The sequence below is a fragment of the Triticum aestivum genome, chromosome 1B, assembly GCF_018294505.1.
Source record: "Triticum aestivum cultivar Chinese Spring chromosome 1B, IWGSC CS RefSeq v2.1, whole genome shotgun sequence".
In the NCBI taxonomy this organism is placed as follows: Eukaryota; Viridiplantae; Streptophyta; class Magnoliopsida; order Poales; family Poaceae; genus Triticum; species Triticum aestivum.
Genome location: NC_057795.1, coordinates 554,309,139 through 554,331,794, shown reverse-complemented (window position 1 = coordinate 554,331,794; position 22,656 = coordinate 554,309,139). Strand labels below are relative to the sequence as shown.

The following is a 22,656-nucleotide window of genomic DNA, read 5'->3' as shown; positions in this document are numbered from 1 at the left end:
GCCACAGGAACAACTTTCTGTGCCCTGCTACACACTAGTTGAAGTGATGGTTCAACAACCTCATCAAGTCTCCACCATCCTCCCACTCAATTCTTTCAAGAGAAACCTTTCCTCGAGAAAGGACCCGTTTCTAGAAACAATCACTTTTGCTTCCGGATCTGAAATAGGAGGTATACCCAACTGTTTTGGGTGTCCTATGAAGATGTATTTATCTGCTTTGGGTTCGAGCTTATTAGGATGAAACTTTTTCATATAAGCGTTGCAGCCCCAAACTTTCAAGAAACGACAGCTTAGGTTTCTCTAAACCATAGTTCATATGGTGTCATCTCAACAGAATTACGTGGTGCCCTATTTAAAGTGAATGCGGTTGTCTCTAATGCCTAACCCATGAACGATAGTGGTAATTCGATAAGAGACATCATGGTATGCCCCATATTCAATAGGGTGCAGTTATGATGTTCGGACACACCATCACACTATGGTGTTCCAGACGGTGTTAGTTGTGAAACAATTTCCACAATGTCTTAATTGTGTACCAAACTCGCAACTCAGATATTCATCTCTATGATCATATCATAGACATTTTATCCTCTTGTCACATAGATCTTCAACTTCACTCTGAAATTACTTAAACCTTTCAATAATTCAGACTTGTGTTTCATCAAGTAAATATACTCAGCATCTACTCAAATCATCTGTGAAGTAAGAACATAATGATATCCACTGCGTGCCTCAGCACTCATTGGACTGCACACATCAAAATGTATTACTTCCAATAAGTTGCTTTCTTGTTCCGTCTTACGGAAAACGAGGCTTTTCAGTCATCTTGCCCATGTGGTATGATTTGCATGTCTCAAGTGATTCAAAATCAAGTGAGTCCAAACGATCCATCTGCATGGAGTTTCTTCATGCGTACATACTAATGGACATGGTTCGCATGTCTCAAATTTTTCAAAAAACGAGTGAGTCCAAAGATCCATCAACATGGAGCTTCTTCACGCGTTTTATACCAATATGACTTACATGGCAGTGCCACAAGCAGGTGGTACTATCATTACTATCTTATATCTTTTTGGCATGAACATGTGTATCACTACGATCGAGATTCAATAAACCATTCATTTTAGGTGCAAGACCATTGAAGGTATTATTCAAATAAACAGAGTAACCATTATTCTTCTTAAATGAATAACCGTATTGTGATAGACATAATCCAACCATGTCTATGCTCAACGCAAACACCAAATAACAATTATTTAGGTTTAACACCAATCTCGATGGTAGAGGGAGCAGGCGATGCTTGATCACATCAACCTTTGGAAACACTTCCAACACACATCGTTATCTCACCTTTAGCTAGTCTCCGTTTATTCCATAGCTCTTTTATTTCGAGTTACTAACACTTAGCAACCGAACCAGTATCTATTACCATGGTGCTACTAGGATTACTAGTAGAGTACACATTAATATAATGTATATCCAATATACTTCTGTCGACCTTTCCTGCCTTCTTATCTACCAAGTATCTAGGGTGGTTCTGCTTCAGTATCCGTTCCTCTCATTACAAAAGCACTTAGTTTCGGGTTTGGGTTCAACCTTGGGTTTCTTCACTAGAGCAGCAACTGATTTGTCATTTCATGAAGTATCCCTTCTTGCCCTTGCCCTTCTTGAAACTAATGGTTTTACTAACCATCAACAATTGATGCTCCACTTGACTTCTACTTTCGTGGTGTCAAACATCGCAAATAGATCAAGGATCATCATATCTATCCCTGATATGTTATAGTTCATCACGAAGCTCTAGTAGCTTGGTGGCAATGACTATGGAGAACCATCACTATCTGATCTGGAAGATTAACTCCCACTCGATTCAAGTGATTTTAGTACTCAGACAACTGAGCACATGCTCAATGATTGAGCTTTTCTCCCTTAGTTTGCAGGTTAAGAAACTTGTTGGAGGTCTCATACCTCCTGACATGGGCACGAGCCTGAAACCCCAATTTCAGCTCTTGGAACATCTCATATGTTTTGTGACATTTCAAAAATGTCTTCGGTGCCTCAATTCTAAACCATTTAACATTAACCACTGAACTATCACGCAGTCATCAAAACGTGTATGTCAGATGTTCGCAACATCCACAAATGACGCTCAAGGTTCAGCACACCGAGCGGTGCATTAAGGACATAATCCTTCTGTGCAGCAATGAGGACAATCCTCAGTATACGGACCCAGTCCGCATAATTTCTACTATCAACTTTCAACTAAATTTTTCTCTAGGAACATATCTAAAACAGTAAAACTAAAGTGCGAGCTATGACATAATTTGCAAAAACCTTTTGACTATGTTCAGGATAATTAAGTTCATCTAATGAACTCCCACTCAGATAGACATCCCTCTAGTCATCTTAAGTGATACATGATCCGAGTCAACTAGGCCGTGTCTGATCATCATGTGAGACGGACTAGTCATCATCGGTGAACATCTTCATGTTGATCGTATCCACTCTACGACTCATGTTCGACCTTTCAGTCTCTTGTGTTCCGAGGCCATGTCTGTACATGCTAGGCTCGTCAAGTCAACCTAAGTGTTTCACGTGTGTAAATTTGGCTTACACCCGTTGTATGTGAACGTTAGAATCTATCACACCCGATCATCACGTGGTGCTTCGAAACAACGAACTTTTGCAACGGTGCACAGTTAGGGGGAACACTTTCTTGAAATTATTATGAGGGATCATCTTATTTACTATCGTCGTTCTAAGCAAATAAGATGCATAAACATGATAAACATCACATGCAATCAAAAAGTGACATGATATGGACAATATCATTTTGCTCCTTCTGATCTCCATCTTCGGGGCTCCATGATCATCATCGTCACCGGCATGACACCATGATCTCCATCATCGTGTCTCCATGAAGTTGTCTTGCCAACTATTACTTCTACTACTATGGCTAACGGTTTAGCAATGAATTAAAGTAATTACATGGCGTTATTCAGTGACACGCAGGTCATACAATAAATAAAGACAACTCCTATGGCTCTTGCCGGTTGTCATACTCATCGACATGCAAGTTGTGATTCCTATTACAAGAACATGACCAATCTCATACATCACATATCATTCATCACATTCTTTTGGCCATATCACATCACGTAGCATACCCTGCAAAAACAAGTTATACGTCCTCTAATGGTTGTTTGCATGTTTTACGTGGCTGCTATGGGTTTCTAGCAAGAACGTTTCTTACCTATGCAAAAGCCACAACGTGATATGCCAATTGCTATTTACCCTTCATAAGGACCCTTTTCATCGAATCCGATCCGACTAAAGTGGGAGAGACTGGCACCCGCTAGCCACCTTATGCAAAAAGTGCATGTCAGTCGGTGGAACCTGTCTCACGTAAGTGTACGTGTAAGGTCGGTCCGGGCCGCTTCATCCCACAATACCGTCGAAACAAGATAGGACTAGTAACGGTAAGCATATTGAACAAAATCAACGCCCACAACAACTTGTGTTCTACTCGTGCATAGAATCTACGCAATAGACCTAGCTCTGGATGCCACTGTTGGGGAACGTAGCAGAAATTCAAAATTTTCTACGCATCACCAAGATCAATCTATGGAGTAATCTAGCAACGATGGGAAGGGGAGTGCATCTAGATACTCTTGTAAGCGGAAGCGTTACAAGAACGCGTATGAAGGAGTCGTACTCGTAGCGATTCAGATCGCGGTTGATTCCGATCTATGTGCCGAACAACGGCGCCTCCATGTTCAACACACGTGCAGCCCGGTGACGTCTCCCATGCCTTGATCCAGCAAGGAGAGAGTGAGAGGTTGGGGAAGACTCCGTCCAGCAGCAGCACGACAGTGTGGTGGTGGTAGAGGAGCGTGGTACTCCAGCAGGGCTTCGCCAAGCACTACGAGAGACGAGGAGGGAGAGAGGTAGGGTTGCGCCTTGGGAGAGAGAGACTCATTTGTTGGGCAGCCCCAAAACATCCAATATATATAGGGGGGAGGGAGAGGGGGAGGCGCCCTAGGGTTTCCCCTAGGGGGGGCGGCGGCCAGGGCAGATGGGATCTCCCCTTTGGGTGACTTGGCCCCCAAGCCAGGAGGTGGGAACCCTAGATGGGGCGCCCCAAACCCCCTGGTCATGTGGGAATAGGTGAGGGGGGCGCACAACCCCTTAGTGGGCTGGTTTTCCCCCTCCCCTTGGCCCATGAAGCCCCCCAACACTTGCCGGGGCTCCCGAAACACCTTTCGGTCATGCTGGTCATCACCCGGTACCTCCGGAACACTTCCGGACTCCAAAACCCTTCGTCCAATATATCAATCTTCACCTCCGAACCATTCCGGGACTCCTCGTGATGTCCGGGATCTCATCCGGGACTCCGAAGAACATTCGGTAACCGCGTACATACCTTCCCTATAACCCTAGCATCATCGAACCTTAAGTGTGTAGACCCTACGGGTTCGGGAACCATGCAGACATGACCGAGACAACTCTCCGGCCAATAACCAACAGCGGGATCTGGATACCCATGTTGGCTCCCACATGTTCCACGATGATCTCATCGGATGAACCGCGATGTCAAGGATTCAATCAATCCCGTATACAATTCCCTTTGTCTACCGGTATAGTACTTGCCCGAGATTCGATCGTCGGTATCCCGATACCTTGTTCAATCTCGTTACCGGCAAGTCTCTTTACTCGTTCCGTAACACATCATCCCGTGATCAACTCCTTGATCACATTGTGCACATTATGATGATGTCCTACCGAGTGGGCCCAGAGATACCTCTCCGTCACACGGAGTGACAAATCCCAGTCTCGATTCGTGCCAACCCAACAGACACTTTCGGAGATACCCGTAGTGCACCTTTATAGCCACCCAGTTACGTTGTGACGTTTGGTACACCCAAAGCATTCCTACGGTATCCGGGAGTTGCACAATCTCATGGTCTAAGGAAAAGATACTTGACATTTAGAAAAGCTTTAGCATACGAACTACACGATCTTGTGCTAGGCTTAGGATTGGGTCTTGTCCATCACATCATTCTCCTAATGATGTGATCTCGTTATCAATGACATCCAATGTCCATGGTCAGGAAACCATGACCATCTGTTGATCAACGAGCTAGTCAACTAGAGGCTCACTAGGGACATGTTGTGGTCTATGTATTCACACATGTATTGCGGTTTCCGGTCAATACAATTATAGCATGAATAATAGACAATTATCATGAACAAGGAAATACAATAATAACCATTTTCTTATTGCCTCTAGGGCATATTTCCAACAGTTCCTCCTATGAATCTTCATCCAATCTTCATCTTGATCGTCATCTTCTTGCTTTGCTAATATATTCCCCTCTATTATCTATGTGTCTTCAGAAATCATGTACTTCTCCATGCAGAAAGGATTGTTATCACTGTCATATGCAACCTCAAAGTCATCACTATTATTATGTGCCTCCTCTAACACTGGCTCTTCCTCCATTACAGCTTTGAGATTCTCCTTTCCGAAGTTTCCGCTCTCTTTGTGCACACAACAGTAGGTTGAGTAGGACTGTTGCCGCACTGACTATGAAAAACAACACCTTCTTCATCAACAACAAGAACTACAGGCTCACTGAGATCATACACAACAGCTGGTTCATACAATATTGTTGCTAAATCTTCTTCGCTCTGACAGACATTACTGAAATTTTATCTCACTAAATCTTCTTCTCTTTGACATACAAAAGGTGATGTTGCCCTCACTAGCAAATTCAGAACTAAACTATGCTCATATTCCTTCTTTAGTTGCTGCAGTTTGATGTTTGTGTCAATCAATTATAAGCCATGCTCTCCCTCCTCTCCTCTACCTAAATTCTTCATGTGGTACAGTTCATTAGAGAAAGAAAAACCTCGTGTTTGCATCAGTGCATATAGGTTCAGAAATGTCACATCTGAGCTGCATATCTTCCTATCCAAATTATGTTGTGCATCAAAGTGAATCCGAACATACCAAACAACAACATCGAAACTACAATTGAAAAAAAAGTTTAACATATCATGAGCAACTAACCCTAGCCCCCCAGTGCTCTTTTGAAATAGGCAGAAAGAAAGAGAGACGAGAGGCACTTACAACACGCCACCACCAGCTCCACTGGTCCAGTGATGGCTACTGGTAGGGTTGGCCACCCAAATCTCTGCCAGCCTCACCCTGTCCTCCATGGACAGCGTCGTCTCCTCCTCCAAATCCTCGTCATCGGCACTAGAGTAGTAAGAACCAGAGCCGCCGTTGTCCAGACCTACATGGTCATCGCTCCCGAGGCCGAGAAGGTCTACGTACCCGCCCGCACTGTCACTGCCGTCGGGAGTCGCCGCCGCCATCGACAGAGAGCCGCGCAGAGAGGGGAGAGGAAAGCTAGGGTTCGTCCTGTTCGGGCCGGTTCGACCGAGCCACAATGATCGAGCCGGGTGGGTCCGAGTAGCGGCACGACGCGCGCGGGTACACCACCGTGTCACCTGACATGTGGGCCCGCTCGGTCAGATACACAGTCAATACGTGCTTATACGACTGTCAGACCGTTTTGCAACACTTAGGCTTAGAGTTGATACTGACTTGAGAAAAAATGACTAATGGTATCAATTTGTTACGATGCGCCAAAGTGTGGTAGTTCCTTGCGATTAACTCCCCTTTCTCAAGTACCGCTTCGTCCCCGAACGAGCGAACCGCTTCGCTCTGTTCTGAGACGATAGAAGCGGCAGTTACTGCCCGCCGGTGAGGCCAGATATCCACCCCTCTTTGTCCGCTGCTCCGGCGGCTGGTGGAGAGGGGTGGGCTGGTGTTTCCCTTCCTGTTGTTCCACTGATTTAGGGATTCGTCTTCGTCTAGTAGTACCAATTTGGTGATTTTGGTGATGCTTCGAATAATGTGGCCTCGGCCTCTTCCTCACCACGGTGATCTCCTTTTCGGCGACGCCGCTGAGCCGATGGTCTCGTCTGCTTGTCATTCATTCGGACCGGTAGGCCTTATGTTTCTTGTGTTTGGATGTTGTCCTCCCTCATGGCGAGCCCGACAAGTGGGACAGATTGATGCTGGTACATGGTTGGTGGCCCGATGGCTGCAGATTTGGCGTTCTTCCCCGTCAACGGCGGAATGCGTCAGATCTGGATCCAGGTTGGCGTGGGGAATATCCTCGGTCGACACGCCACATCGTCAAGTGCCTGTTCTATAGGTCTGGTCTTCGACTTACAACGCCTACCAGGCTATGGCGCTGGCCTTGATTTTGGTTTGCTGGTGCTCTATTTCTTTCCCCGGTGTGCGTCTCGACGGCACTGGTGGTTGGCGGCTATTTCAGATTTGGTTGTTTGCAGAGACTTCAATAGATTTATTTGTAATATTCTTTTGTGTGGAGTTCTTTCTGCAAAGTTTTCTAGACATCTGTCGTGTCCCAGTCTTTCTGATAGTTTCCGCATGTCCCAGTCTTCTGATAGTTTCCGCATGTATGTATGCGCCTGTATTATGTTTTATTGATTAATATAATACTAGCACAAATGCCCGTGCGTTGCAACGGGTATAAAAATTGACGTATATTTAATTAAAACAAATATGCATTCCACATACTAATCAAATGCTCAAATTACCAATAACATGTCTCTAGTCTCATAATACAATAACTAATTAATCTTACTCCAAAGAGAAGGCATAAATATGTAACTGGACAGGATATAACAGGGCAGGATTAATCCCTACATGGCTATTAATGGAAGTAAGCAAAACTGGCACTGCTGGTGGTATGAGGTAATGAACACATTGAACTAACTAAAGTGTAAGCACTGCTGGTGGTACCTGAAAGCACCCTCAGAACGATGCAGCAAAACCAAACGCAAAAAAATCATTGAATGGTCAAGTCTCCTATATTGCACATCATCGCCCTATTATGTAGATCTGCAGGTAGCCGATCACATGAGAACCATGATCAAATGCAGTATGCCTGAAGAAACAATAGAAGTGAAATATTTCAAAATCTAATTTCGGAAGAAGCAAGGTCCTTTGCTTACATGAGAACTGTGATGATACAGTCAACACATCAGTTGATAGTTGCGTTGGAGATGAAGAAAAGTAAACTATCAACATCTCTTTCCTACATGTGTTATCTATCAACATCTCCATCTTTCTCACCCATCCTATATCTCCCTTTGCTCCAGTTCAGACCCATAAATTTCCCTCAACCTCTCCATCTCCCTTAGTATCCTCCCCAGTCACCACCGGCCACCTCCTCCGCCGTCTTGCTAGATCATACCATGACGCCACCTACTGACCAGCTTGCGAATCCTACCATGCTTAACAATTGACTACCTGAACCTGTACACACCTAAACTACATGTGCACAAGACACTTGTATGCTCCTCCTAATTAATCAAGCCTAAATTCACTTGTTTGACAGGATGGATCCTCTGTTGATTCATCCGCTCTGAGATGGATGGATCAGATCCCTGGCTTCACTTGAGCACATCTGGGATCGATGAGTGGGTCACTCAACTCCATCGTCTGAAGCTTCTGGTCCAGCCCCCGGACGGGCCTCAAACCTCGAATTCATCGATCATACGGTGGCATAAAACTACAATATCATCAAAAACAACTATTGCGAGGAACTCAAATCAAATAAAAAGAGACATATATTGTTCAAAGAGAAATTTGAGGTGCTTCGCATTAATCCATATAGAAAAAGAGCAGCAATTTAACAACCATATGAAGGCATGACCCACAACTTGCTCAGGCTACTGTATAGTGTGCATTGTTCTGGGGGCCATGATCCACCCACAGCAGAATCCCTGACCTTACATAATATTATGCACAGAATTATCCAAATTGCTACTAAAAGCTACCAGCCAACAGCAAGAAGAACAAAAAGAAATTCTTAGTCTTCTATATGTAAGTGTTTAAACAAAACTTCTACCTGGCTTTTCAAGGGAAAAAGGTAGAAGGATGTAAGCTAGTACTTTAGGACTAAAAAGTAATGTTGCATTAGAATAGTAGGAGTACAGAAAAAAAAATAGAAGAACCATCTCAATAGCAGAATTCTTCTACCATCAGAATTCTCACTACCACCAAGATCAAAAGCTCAGCTCGACAAACTGGTTTAACTAATGCTAAATAAACTGATGATTTTCTGAAAAATTTCTCCAAGTAAACAACACACCTCTTGCAAATGTAGTTGTCGACTTGAATGGAATACTCGCAGCAGTGAGCAGTCAACATGCCTGTTGTATTCTCTCTATGACCATTTACCCGCCAACCTATTGCAAGCCTACAACTACACGGTGCTACTCATTTGTTTGGGAGATTGCAGACACAGCTGCAAGTCAACATGTGCTCCAAGTGCATGTCTGCAGCTCCATGTCGTTCTGTGATGTTAACAACATGTGCTTAGCTCAAGAGATGGAGACATTATAAAAGAATCATCATTTAATTATCTGTGTATGCCATGATAACATAAAAAGGACATCACATTGCTGGAGGCATGAAACCAAGTGCCAGATTATACAGTTTCATATACACTTTTATGGTTTTATTCATATATCATATGGTGTGTCGACAAAATGGCACTACTGCATGAGATGCATTAATTCTGAATATGCAAGTCTAGGACAGTACTGCTCTAGTAATAATATATGTGTCACTATGAGCTAATTTCCAGAATATTCAGTTAGCAGTTGGATGAGTACTATTTTATATCATCTCAGATTCCTATCAACATGCCATCCATAGTCCTTGTTCCTATCATGATGTGATTCTTCAGATGGGCACTAATATGATAAATTTTCTACCTGCACACAATTGTAACCTGCCTTTATATTAGTATAAATAAAAACAGATACTAAAATAGTTATCAAGGAAGGGTAGCTTCCTAGTTGTAATTATACCTAATTGTAGAACTCTCGGTACGATCTAGTGTGAACGACGCACCTCCTGACCTCCAGATATATTACTTTGCAGCAGGAACAATCAAATCGATCAATATATTGGATTGGCCTGCTTGGGACGTAGCTAGTAAGTTAGCTAGCTTGGATTGGGGCATAGCTAATAAGCCTCGTGAAATCAATCCAGTGGCCTGCTTGGACGTAGCTGGTAAATCAATCCCAGCCGAAAACGTCCCAAGCACCAGCAGGAATCTGCTAGTTAGTAATAAAATCGATCAGCAAAGATGGTATATGTTCCAATCTTGGAGAAGTATGGCATAATATTATTCACTTATTTTTGTTGCCAATGAACACTAAATTGCCCACTTGCTATTAACAAAACTGAGATTACCAGGAGCAAGCCCACCTGCTCTCACGGCGCAACTTCCGCAGCCACCACGAAGCCAAGATTGACCCACCACATCCAGGAATCCAAGAGAGAGGAGAGAAAGAGAGAACCGGTCGATGGATTCCGATCGGCCGTCCCGAACTCTGCTTCCGCGCTCGCCCAACCTCGAGCGAAGTGGGTGCACCGAGCGGGGTGGCAGGCTTCTAGGTCCTTAGCGAGTGCGGCGGCCGGCGCGCGGCGGTGTTGGGGGCAGGTGGCCCACGGTGGCGTCGGGGGCGTGCGGCCCGCGGGGGCGTCGGGGGCGGGTGGCCGACGTTGAGGCGGGGCGGGGCAGGACGTGGCGGCGGGCTGGAGGAGGAGGCGGCGGCGGCGGGCGACGCGCGGCGCGCGGTGAGGCGGGGCGACGCGGGAGGTGGCGGCGGACTGGAGCTCGAGATGGGATCGAGGAGGCCGGGTGTGCGGGTCGCTGGGCTGATTTTTTTTCTTTTCTCTCCCGTACCGGTTTGGGCTGACTTATGACGAAGACTGCGGGTTGAATACTCAGAAACGGAGGGGCTTTTTTGCAAAAGTGACGACAACGTACGGGCAGAAGCATTAGCTGCTTTATTAGTACTAGCAAAAATGTCCGTGCGTTGCAACGGGAGAAAAAAATCAACTCCGCTAGTACAATGGCTCAAGACCACATGATGCTCCATCCTTCGCATACTCTCTATCTATCTATCTATCTATCTATCTTTCTCATTCAGACATTTCGCGAAGCATCGGGCATGTTAATTGCAGTCTCTTTTTTTACCAAGGAGACGTGTGCACCCCTTCAGGCATCACTTTTTTTTTGCGGGTCACATTTCTTGCTACATGAACTCTGTGCAAAACACAAACAATTCAGAGAGTATTTATTGGCATGAAAAAGTTCCAGATCATTTTAATTGAGTAACAATATTCATCACTAATCAGGCCTGCAAGCCAACGGGTAACCGTAGCATTTTATTGCAACTATATAAAAATATAAAATAAATTGCCCCTGAGCTCACAGTTGCATCGGCAGAAATTTTATGGCACAAGGAATACATTAATAATCTAATAATCACAGGATCGTCATTGATACACTTCAGAATTCCAAGTCAACTCTCATTTTCCTACAGTTCTTAAATTATTGCTGCCATGGTACGGTTTGGCATAAATTACATGAAATAAAAATGATTTGTTTTCCCACACCCCACAATGCATCCTAGGTTTTTCCGAACAAAAATCACAAATGACAGCCACTGCTAACTATACAACATTTTCAAATTAGCCAGTTAGGCGGGCACCTAACAACACGGAATTTCATCGCAGCACCTTCCCCCACACGGCGGTTTAAATCTGGCACTGACTTTTTCAATTTCCTTCCCGTGAAGACGCACCCTAACCTCAGTGTTGTCAGCCAAAACACAGATTCTGCTAAGTTATCCGATATACCTCTTAGTCTACCAGGTGCTCGGGAATCTGGTTTCACTCCAGACTCCTCGGACTCCGCGAGGCACTGTCCCTAATGCCATCATTATCCACCCTGCCGCCACTGTAATGCGCGGCCACGGATGATTCCCGCAGCCCGCACCAGGTCCCCCATGTACACATCAATGTGTATGTGCGGTGGCCAGTGCAACATCTCTCCTGGCGTCATAACATTGTTATGCTCTACCCGGTGCTCCGTTATGTACCCCCCCCCCCATTATCTAATGTCCGTAGCAGCCTTATTATCGCAGGACACTCATAGCGGCACGACCTTGTATTCTCACGCAAAGCATCCCCCTGCTCCAACGGATGTTTTACCATCAGACCAGACCCTTCATCCAGCACAAATATGAAGGAGAACTGAATTTTTAATTGATATACTTACTGAGCAACCACAAACAGTCTCCTGCATGGTCCTCCGCTTGCAGGATTCAATCGGCTCTTCCCATGCCTGATACTAAACCCATTTTCCCACTAATACAGGTTGTAAAAGTCGTATGCCTCTGTCGGCGCCCTCTGCAAAAACCATTATGGACTTCTCAAGAGTACCCATGCTAATGAGGCATAGGGTTCGCTCTGTCGGATTCGCTTCCACAAGAACTCTGCGATAAAGCAAAACCCAAATCAGCGACCTGCCGTTCAGGGAGAAACACTTTAGACACAACAAAATTACCAATCCAGCGAACAATGATTAAAAAAAGTTAAGACAAAACAAAACAAAAACACACAAGGAAGGCCGTGAAGGCTTTCAGAAAAGAAACACACAGGACAGAACACTGTTTTTCTTTCCTGAAATTACCCCAAATGGCGCCCGTCCCTTGGCGACAGCATTCCTGAACTCCGGTGCAATTTTATTCACTGAGCGATGCAAAACACAGACCCCATCCTCCCACCATAAATTATGAGCTCATCACCCGCCCTCTGTACACGGATTTAGATACCAACTTTTTCACTACCCCTACAAAATCTTATGCACCTGATCTACAGCTTGTTTTTGCATCCAACACTGCATAAAAAATAACTCTAAATGTATGACGGAAAAATCAAACACACAACTTAATTCCATGGGCACACAAAATCTGAGGTGCAGCAACGCAAAATCATTTTGCAACTCTCGCAGCGACCCGGCAGAACAGCCTAACCCCTTTCAGCAACATAAGTACATGCATTTTTTCAGTACAGAACACATACTCACAACAGCACCTCTATCAGAAAATTACTTTCACCACAGCGCCCTACGCCACCGCAAGCGAACACTACAGCAAAATGAACGCCTAATTCCGTTCTCTACCCGTCGTCACGGCTCACCAGAAAATTAGCACAAATATTCACAACACAGAATTCAGACACCCATACCTCTTGATCCACCCTGGTCCCTGGTGCCTGCGGATCTGGCTTCATAGCTGACGCACCATACTCCGCCGGGCCGATGTCCCTAATATCCTCGTCGCCCGGATCACCACAACTGTATTGAGCAGCCACTGAAGAATCGCGCAGCCCAGCCTAACATCGGAAAGGATATATTGAAAAGCAAGTGCTTGGCTAACAACACACATGGGAATAATGGTGAGCAGAGTATGAATTGCTTAATGCCCCAAAAATCTGTTTAAACAAGACTGCCATGCAAGGTATACATCTAAATAAATGAGGGCCTAATATATACTTATACTAATCTAGGGGATAAAATGAAGTTAAGTTATCCTTTCAGTAATCTTTCCAAGCAAAATCCCTTCATAGCTTTATGCCATATTGGTTGAGCTACCTCAAGAAGTCTAAAAACTTACACGACCAGAAAACTAACAGTGATAACCTGAACCACTGAGCTAAGCTTATATGCCAGATCACTCAATCCCGTTGAAGGCAAATTAAGCAGTTAATTGCATTGAAGATTCAGATACAATAGACAGATACGTAAGACGCATCACTATTATGTGCATAAATAAGTTAAGTGCATACATGTTAGAATTACAAGATGATGATGTTGTTCATACCAAATAGTATCCCATCGCTACTCATGTGTCTATGCAATATGAATCATACAGAAAGATACAAAATCTTGGTAGTTTGTTCAATGCATAAAGGCCTTAATTAAGCTGGTTCCTTACAGTAAAGAAAACAATATTAATCATCTTGGAAATAATATGTGTAGGTACTGTTTCGTTCAGTCTTCTGCTTGCCTGATGGATTAATTCCTGGTCCATGAGATCTATGCTCTTACCATTATTTAAAAATAAGGATAAGGCCTATGCTCTTAGAATTACTTGAAATCACCAAGTTCTCTTTCAGATTGCCCCAAGAACCAGGTCAGAACTTCGTAACTCTAATTCCTCTAATGGATGTGTTTCAAGTACTCGCAAAACCTGTCAGCACAAATACATCAACAATTCTGCAGTAGATAATCATGTCATCAGATAGTAGTACGTATCATCGGCTCATCTCATGTTATCTAAATCTACATGGACCAATCAAATAATGATAGATCAGTGAAAGACAATGAAAGAAATACAAACAATCTTCAGGCTCTGTAGTGATTGTTCCTATTCTTCGTAGGCTACATCCATATAAAGATGTGCAGCAGATAACAGCGACACGACCGCTGGGAATAGTGGCTGCCTGGCCGACCACAAGAGATAAGGTACAGCCAGCGGCCCAAGATCACACAAAATCGCTACAACGATTTATCGCAGCATTAGCAGCCAGATCCCCAAATCACCCCAGTGCCCATCCATCCCAATCCACATACAGTAGGGGCAGGAGCTCGTCAGCCCCAGCACCTTCAGCCACAACAGTTGTCTATGCTCCACCTAGTCTCCACATGGAGCACGAAGACCACCACCCAGAGGATGATAGGGTCGCACGGCCGTCCTTCTCCCCCGCCTACACGACGCAACCGTATCCGCCATGCTTTTCTTCCACCCTCGCAGCGAAGCACGTGCTCCACCCACTTGACGCCGCCCCATGCTCCCTTCCTCCACAACCAAGTCGCCGCCCCACCTCCACCAAGACTTGACCGAAAGGAAGGAGACGAACCTGGGGCCGCCGGAGACGTGCCGGCGAAGCCCTGCCAGAAACCCTAGCCACGGGGCCGGGTGGGGTTGCAAGCGGGCGGTAGAGGCCGGGAGCAGAGAATCTGGAAGGAGGAGAGGGAGGCGCAGACCGCGGGGAGCTCGGGGGCGTGCTGCGCGGCACCGGAGCTCGCCGGAAGCAGGCGGCGTGGGTGCTGGCGGCGGCGAGGACTTCCTCGGGCGAGAAGGAGAGGAGGCGCCCGTGCTCTGTGTGTGGTCGGAACGCGGGTTGAATACCCCAAACTGTAGGGCCTTTTTTGCAAGAACGAAACGTTTTCACAAATTAGCCACTTTAAAAAAGGACCGCGGGTTGAATAATGAAAAACCATAGGGGCTTTTTTGTAAAACGTGCGCGACGACCGACAACCAGAAGCGATAGCCGCTTTATTAGTAGGTAAAGAAAAGATAAAGATATATATATATATATATATATATATATATAGGAAAAATACATCCTACCACTATGGGGTAACTACCTACATGTTTACTCCCGTCCGATCTCATCAAGGGGATGGCGTTGATTTTCTTAATGGGTTGCGGGTCTGAGGAAAACTCATATTGTTGGTGCCCTGTTTCATTGGATAGCCTGCCTCTCTTCCGATTTTCCCGGCCCTTCTTTTGGTCATCGTTGTTTACATAACCGATCGGATAAGGATGCGCCTCCAAACGAATCAGATCTGGACAGAAATTAATAATCTTCCTTCTGTTTCTCTCTCTCCCTCTTTCTCTACTACCGATGCAATAATTGGATTAGGATCGACGGAAATTAGAGAGCGAGGTACTCAATTAGGCGATTCTTTTCCATCTATGTTTCTTGCTAATTGATTTCCCCTTTTTCACGGCCAACAATGCCTCACGGTACCGCAAGGTGCTCATTCAACTAATGGGCTTGACATCTTCCTTTCTCTCTATCCCTTTGGCGTTGCAGAAAATGAGAAAACTACCATATTTGGTCACAAGCACAGCCGGTTGGATTGGTAGAATGCATGTGAGCAAGCGGACGTTTAAGGTATTGACTGATTTTTTATTTATATTTTTTTACAAATGAAGGTATTGATTGATTAGACGGGCAAGATGTGTAACTAATTGCTAACTGGTGTCTTTTTTATGATATTATTATTTTTAAATCTCTAGTCGTACATGTTTTAATTACATGTTATACGGCAGAATGATCGTGCTCCTCCGCGTTCCAAGATGCAGAAGATGCTACTGATTTCATCGGAAACTACCACGTACGGCGGTGCACGGCCAAGTTGTTAAGGACCGGCATGGGACGGCTGTACATAACGATCGATGGGTTGCTGCTCCAGTACGGCGGGACGACGACGTTTTACGGCGGCACATGGCGATGACAAGAACTCACGGCTGGATCAGTTTTAATCAATACATGATCACATGCATGGATGGCGGACATCACATTTGCATCCATAATCTACGTACTAGATCTTGTATACTTTATACCAGATGAATTAATTATAGAAGTATATAATAAATATACTCGTTCTGAAATAAAGGATGTATGTATTTCCTTTTTTCCAGAATGGCTCAAGTTTGTAACGCAGCCGCTGTCAATTTATTTTGTTCTCACTAGAGGCCGGCCATGGGCGTACATAAGCCATTTTATGATACACTCCATGAATTATATTATGTACTAGATTTTTCAAATACTATATACTTCGTACTTTCTTAGAAGGAAAATCCTACATACTTTCTTAACTGAATACAACATACTACATACTGCATACTTGCTCAAGAGAATACAACATACTGCATACTCCATACTTCCTAAAATGGAAATACTCCATACTTTCTTAACAGAATACAACATACTACATACTCCATACTTTCTTAAGTGGAGATACTCCATATTTCCTTAACAGAATACAACATACTGCATACGCATTAATTTGTTGTAAAACTACTCCATTCTATCACTCTCTTTAAAATTTACTCATTCTACGTACTCCCACTTTGAGTGTACACAAATTAAGATTCACAATGTCACCAAATAATTAATCCTCGCCGGCGGCATATATGATCATACTCTCTTTTATTATTATTATTATTATTATTTGTAGAAAATACTCTCTTTTATGATATACTCCATATTGTATTGCTGCTACAAAATACAATCCACTACATATACTCTAGTTAATTCCTCGTAGTCTTATTTGTAAACATACATACCAAATAAAAACTACATCCATATTCCAAGGCACAAGCAGAACTATATACACCTTGGTACAATATAATTTCATCCATAGACACAGATTCCAAGATATAAGTGGTGAATCGCGCATGAGATTTTCGAAAGAGCACGCACGTGACTACAACGTATCCACTCAACTTGATGCATGCATGCACACAGTTAGCTAGCCCAACAAAATATAATATGTGTGTCGTAATATACTCTGTACAAATTTTTTCTACAAATTCCATCCTCAATACTACCTATTTTTAACAAAAACTACGATCGTATTCTGACCAAAGGTTTTCCTTCCATCAGGAATAATAGGCGTCACATCCACACATGCTTATTCCATAAACAGTTTGACCAGGTGCGTAGCCCAGAATTAAGGAAGTAGTTGAACAACTTGCCGGATCATTTAATAATAAAACTAAATTAGTTGCTCTTATTGGATTCCATATAACCCGTTAACCAGATCCATCTATCCGGTTGGCTTGTTGGTGTGTAGAGTGTGGACACGTGGAGGCCAGCTAGCTAGGTGGTAGTTACCATTGCTTGTAGATAAAATTTGGTAAAGATGTGTGGTTCAAAAAAAAGAAAAACTCCCCTTTCTCTCGGCCTCTTCCCCTCTCGCGCCCAAGGCAAAGCGACGCCGGCGGCGGCGACCTAGCCCATTCTCAGGCCATCTCGCCGCCTCTCTCCGCCTGCGTCCCTCCACACAAAAAAAGAAAAAAGAAGGGGAAAAAACTGGATCACAGACGCAGGTCGCCATTCTCTGCGACGCAAGCACCAGAACAACAAGGCCGCCTGTGGCTGAGAGCGCCGGAGCGCACGTCCGGGAGAGGGAGCGACGAGGAGCGGTCGGCACAGACCGGAGAGGTATTATTTTTGCCGCACCGCTCTCTTCTTCCGCTTATATGCTTGAGACCTAGAGTCTAGTTGGAGGACCGCAAAATTGTGAAATCTGATTATGTGAATGTGTAATTGGATTGAATTTCCCCCCTATGAAATGGAGATACAGCCGCACGGATTCTGAGATGTACTAGGATACTGTTATTTTCCTGATTCCGCCATAGTAGAGTGCACACACGCTCGTCATTTCCCGATTTAGAGATCTAGACACAGCCACCATATGCAAGCTGTTGTGAAGTGCTCTCTTTTGCATAAATAAACTACCCCTTCCGTTCCATACTTCTTGTCGTTGTTTTAGTTCCGTTCCTGGAACTCTGTACACCCAGCAGTATAATGCAAAATTCAATCCAGGGCATGGTGGATCCAGGTTTCAAATATTGGTACCGAGCCCTGGTTCCATTGGATGGATATGTGTTCCCAGAATTTGTTTCACTATTGGGGTTTCTTCAAATCTTCATTACTGTGCTGGCAGCGAGTGATCTAAATTATTCTCTCTTCGCTCAGATAGTCGCTGATTTTTCTTTGCCCAGGTACTAGGGCGGCTTCTTTTTCAGAGATGTTTCTAGGTCTGCTGAATCCGCATGCCCCACATGGAAAATTGCTAGCTGTGGGGCTTGTGGCCGCTTGGACCTCCATTGCTGCCGCTGCTTCGTCGCTGAGCGAGCAGGTACGCATGGGTTGAATCCGACATTTTTGCCTGTGTGATTCTACGTGGGATTTTCGACATAATTTGTTTTGCATTGCTGAATTCAGTTCCAGGATTTTGGTGCCTGTATGAGGTGTAGCTCGAGCAGAAATTGATTTTGGTAGATCATCCGCTTTTCTGTGTGTGTGTGTGCGCGCACGCGCGTAATTGTTGCCTCCATATATGAATAATGCTGAATATGTGCGTAATTATTGATGATGTAGTTGTAAAATTTAATTCGTACAAGCACCATTTCTTGGGGACTTTGCATATTTCTTGCCACTTAGCGTTGATAATTTAGTTTTGACATAAATCTCAGCAGGATTTGTGCACCCATCCTATGTTAGATTGAGTTACTCTCTGTGAGTTAGGTTTTCTGGTGCTAGTTAACTGTGTTTGATGATTAAGAAGAGCCACAATGTTAACAACTACTTAGGCACTACTTTAAATTTTGGTTCATTTTTGTTCCAGGACGTTCAAATTTTTTGTCTGTAAATTCTAATTCTAGTTCCGCTCAGGTATGGTGCAGCCAGAAATCTTTCAATTGCATGCCCTGCTCTATGATATACATTTCTGATGCATATCCCGGCACCTTCACGCCACCGCTTGCTCAACATAATGGCTTAGCTGACGTACCTGATTCTTCTGACTTGTGCAAAGGACTCACTAATGACCTTGATGTGCCTGTGCTTTTGGAATCGCACCGGCAACTTGTTGGTGAAGGTTCCCACCGCCGTCTTGTCTATTCCATGAAATTTGGTAACAGCGAAGATACTTTGGTAAAATTCCTTGATGACTATGATGCGAATCTTGTGATAATTGAGAGCCTCCCTAGTGGGGTCTTTGTTGACCCATTCGAGCTGCATCATTTTGTTGAACGAAAAGGTGAGATAAAACTCTGAGCTAGCCAGTCAACTACACTAATATACATTTACATTGTGATGATTTGCTTTTAATCTTGTAGTTTTTCTTGATGTTGCTGTTTTTGGAGACACAAACCTGGAGCTTCCCTCAGCTCTGTCCAACCTGTCAGCTGTTGAGATTCATTTTGATCTCAAGCCAAGCACATCAATGAACTGCAACCTTGTGATGGAGCTTCCTCTCCATGCTAGATACCCAGTAAGTTTCTAGTTTCAAAGAAAATTATCTGCGGTAACAAGCTGTCAACTTGATTTATTTTGTTCATGCTGTCTGCAAATACACATACTTCTGATTGGAAAGTTTCCCTTCTCAATTTGAGGAAATGGGTCATATGATTATTTGTAAAACATTCAACAACGGTCTAGTGTTTATGTGCATATCACCTCCCTGTTGGAAATTGAACAGTGCATCCTGACAACAGACGAAATAACTATTCTAGGCGACTTTACCGGCTTGGCACACATAATGGCAAATAATTGATGCCTAGCATGTTATTTGCAGAACAGGCACCTAACAAATACTATCAAGTAGAGATCATGAATACCTTGCAACTGTAGTGATTTATGTTTAGTTTTGCTTTAGGTCACATCTCATAGTGTCCTTGCATTTGTGGTAATGTTATGGACCAGCTATTGAGCATCTCACCATAAAAGGTTTCCAAATTTTCCAGAAGAACAATGAAGCTAGTGAATAGTGTGAGAGATGGTACATTTGGCAAAATTGAATTTCTGATGAACTAAACTGCGGAAAAATAATTGCTCAAATATGTAGTCAAACAAGAGACCAAGAAATGAGAAAGACGAACCACAAGATGAATGCTAATAACTAAGTGGCATAAAGTCGCAATTCATTGTATATTTGTGTGTTTTGGGTTTCATCGTTAGGTTGAGTTTAAGATTTTAACAGACTGTGGGTCCCTGGTTACCTTGATCCCACTTATTTTTAGGAAATTTTGAAAAGCTTTAATGATATCAACAGATCGAGTGAAACAAGGGCCACTTCAGTGTGTGTGGTCAGGCAATATAGCTGGTGAAATGGGAAGCTACAGAAGTACAATTAATTTACCTTTTCTGGATAATTTCTTTTGGAATACTTTCATCTGAAATGCTGTACGTGTATCAGAGATTGCTGCTGGATGGTAGTAGAAAGAAAGAGAAAACCGGAGGAAGCTCCACCCTCCATTTGCATGTTCTAACTTGGTGTAAAAATGCCTGAAATGGGTGTTACGAAAATATTACTACATGGTTCTCATGTTGATCTCCTTCTTACTACCTCCGTCCGGAATTACTTGTCGCTCAAATGGATGTATCTAGTTGTATTTTAGTGCTAAATACATGCATTTGAGGGACAAGTAATTACGGACGAGGGAGCATTTGTCATGGAAGGTGAATGTACACTGCAATTATCTTGGAGTCATTTTTTAGGTCTTATTAGGTTCCTCCCAAATTCTCTTGTAACAGATGCTTGATGTTAATAAAGTTGCTTTCTCCCTCAAGAAAATGTCTAACATTCTGTAGTCCAGCCAAATTTTAGATCTTACCATGGATCCATGATAAAATGTCACATACAGGTTTTCAGTCATTCCCTTCTTCATCATAACACTTTTGAAGAAATCCCCTAGCAGACTACTGATTGTTGTATATATTTGCAGTCTCTGGATGCCAGCGGTTATGCAACGGTCGAGTTCGGCAGCCCTGACCTGCTCCTCCGTTACAGAAGAAAGGAAACCCACCCTAATTCCTGCCTGTGTGTCCTCCAGAATCTCGACGCGATGCCTGTGGAGAAAGCCACGTGGCGCATACCCTGTGGCAATGAGGCGCACACAGGATTTGTATCTAGCCTCACTTTCATTTCGGCTCTGGTTTGCTCCATGTCCATAGTCCTAGCAGCCTCCCTGGTTTCTTGATGCAAGTACTGGAACTGCGAGACATGATGCATTGGTATACTTCAAAAGTCAGATCGTTCTCACAGGCTTTTGCACGTCCATACGCAATCTGCAGTTTTCAGAGGAAGCCAAATACGGGGAAAAGAGCATCAGTTGCATGCTTGGTGTTTGCCCAATGTTTTTGGAAATCTCTTAAAGAATTATATGGTCGATAATGCTTTTTGTCCACAGGAGCTCTGTTGTGCTATCCTTTGCGGCATGTGGATGAACTGGACCCTCAGAAATAGAAGATACCATGGGGAGACTACCATGAACATCTCACAAGCATGCTGATGAGCCTGGGAGATGGCATCAGATATGATCCAAACATCAAATTCTGATGCAAAGGAGAAAGAAGAAACTAGAATCATTAAGTGGAAACGCCCCCCTGTAGGTTTTGTAAAGGTGAATGTTGATCCATCTTTCAATTTGGAATTTTGGATAATCAACAAGGAGCCACAGGGGTAATCAGGTTATTGCAACAAGGAACAAATGGTATACCTCTCCATAGTCCCTAATATCATCACTGCTGAAGCTCTTGCTTGCGGGGACGGAGCAGATCTAGGGTGCGACCTGAACCTGCTGAAGGTGATTATGGAAACTCTTGCCTATGTTGATTAGTTTGTGGAGTAGCAGGAACGTTAATAGATCGTGTATGCTCCCTATGTTGTATCAAATCCAAGATCTTATTATGGAGTGTATATCTTTTGAGCTTACTCATGTTAGAAGAGAGGCCGAAATGGCTGCTCACTACACAGCCAAAACTGCCTCCAAATCGAATGTTGTGGGTACTTGGATGTATCAGGTTCCTGTATTCCTAAATGCCTGTATCCAGCATGATTCTCATGCTGACAGTGAGTAATACGTACATGGCTGTTTGTCTCGAAAAAAAAGAGTTGCATGCTTGGTGTGAACCTGTCTTGTCACTGCATGCTTCACTGACATGCATAAGAAGGGGATCCTCCAGGAATATGAAACAGAAAAAAGAAAGTGTTTCCATGGCAGCAATTTGCAGGTTTGAGGCAAGCACTTGTTCTCGGTCTGACAGAGTGGATCCGCTGACCCGGTGCAAGGACAAAACTGACTCTTTTCTAAAACTTCGACACAAAATGAACTCAATCTAAAAATATATTATAAAACGCCTTTTTTTTGCATGACGCT

General features: G+C 43.8%; 2 protein-coding genes and 1 long non-coding RNA gene across 4 annotated transcripts; 2 read left to right on the top strand and 1 right to left on the bottom strand.

Annotated features, from left to right (window-relative positions):
• Positions 1-11,968: 11,968 nt before the first annotated feature.
• On the bottom strand, positions 11,969-15,194 carry LOC123079716 (uncharacterized). The gene is made up of 5 exons (XM_044502516.1): positions 15,170-15,194; positions 14,831-15,117; positions 13,157-13,303; positions 12,186-12,402; positions 11,969-12,097 (listed from the first exon to the last, which is right to left on the bottom strand). Exons 1-4 carry the CDS (start codon positions 15,192-15,194, stop codon positions 12,355-12,357), a joined length of 507 nt encoding a protein of 168 aa, XP_044358451.1. The 3' UTR covers positions 11,969-12,097; positions 12,186-12,354.
• A 240-nt stretch (positions 15,195-15,434) lies between these two features.
• On the top strand, positions 15,435-16,493 carry LOC123094801 (uncharacterized). The gene is made up of 3 exons (XR_006445982.1): positions 15,435-15,643; positions 15,794-15,874; positions 16,033-16,493. It is a non-coding gene; the product is annotated as an uncharacterized lncRNA (long non-coding RNA).
• Positions 16,494-17,648: 1,155 nt separating this feature from the next.
• On the top strand, positions 17,649-22,275 carry LOC123137932 (phosphatidylinositol-glycan biosynthesis class X protein). 2 transcript variants are annotated; one of them, XM_044557827.1, is made up of 5 exons: positions 17,649-17,932; positions 18,496-18,632; positions 19,169-19,535; positions 19,615-19,769; positions 21,223-22,275. In XM_044557827.1, the coding sequence occupies exons 2-5, from the start codon at positions 18,522-18,524 to the stop codon at positions 21,475-21,477; spliced, it is 888 nt and encodes a 295-aa protein (XP_044413762.1). In that variant the 5' UTR covers positions 17,649-17,932; positions 18,496-18,521; the 3' UTR covers positions 21,478-22,275. The 2 variants fall into 2 exon arrangements, with proteins under 2 accessions (XP_044413762.1, XP_044413767.1); XM_044557832.1 differs by lacking the exon at positions 17,649-17,932 and having other exon boundaries at positions 19,122-19,535.
• Positions 22,276-22,656: the final 381 nt, after the last annotated feature.

Coding starts and splice junctions, on each gene's coding strand:
- LOC123079716 (XM_044502516.1), bottom strand. CDS start 15,194: ATGGTTTTTCATTATTCAACCCGCG. Junction 13,304..14,830: donor CACGTCTCCGGCGGCCCCAG/GTTCGTCTCCTT, acceptor TTCCGATGTTAG/GCTGGGCTGCGCGATTCTTC. Junction 12,403..13,156: donor GGACCAGGGTGGATCAAGAG/GTATGGGTGTCT, acceptor GCTTTATCGCAG/AGTTCTTGTGGAAGCGAATC.
- LOC123137932 (XM_044557827.1), top strand. CDS start 18,522: ATGTTTCTAGGTCTGCTGAATCCGCATGCCCCACATGGAAAATTGCTA. Junction 18,633..19,168: donor CTTCGTCGCTGAGCGAGCAG/GTACGCATGGGT, acceptor AGTTCCGCTCAG/GTATGGTGCAGCCAGAAATC. Junction 19,536..19,614: donor TCATTTTGTTGAACGAAAAG/GTGAGATAAAAC, acceptor TTAATCTTGTAG/TTTTTCTTGATGTTGCTGTT.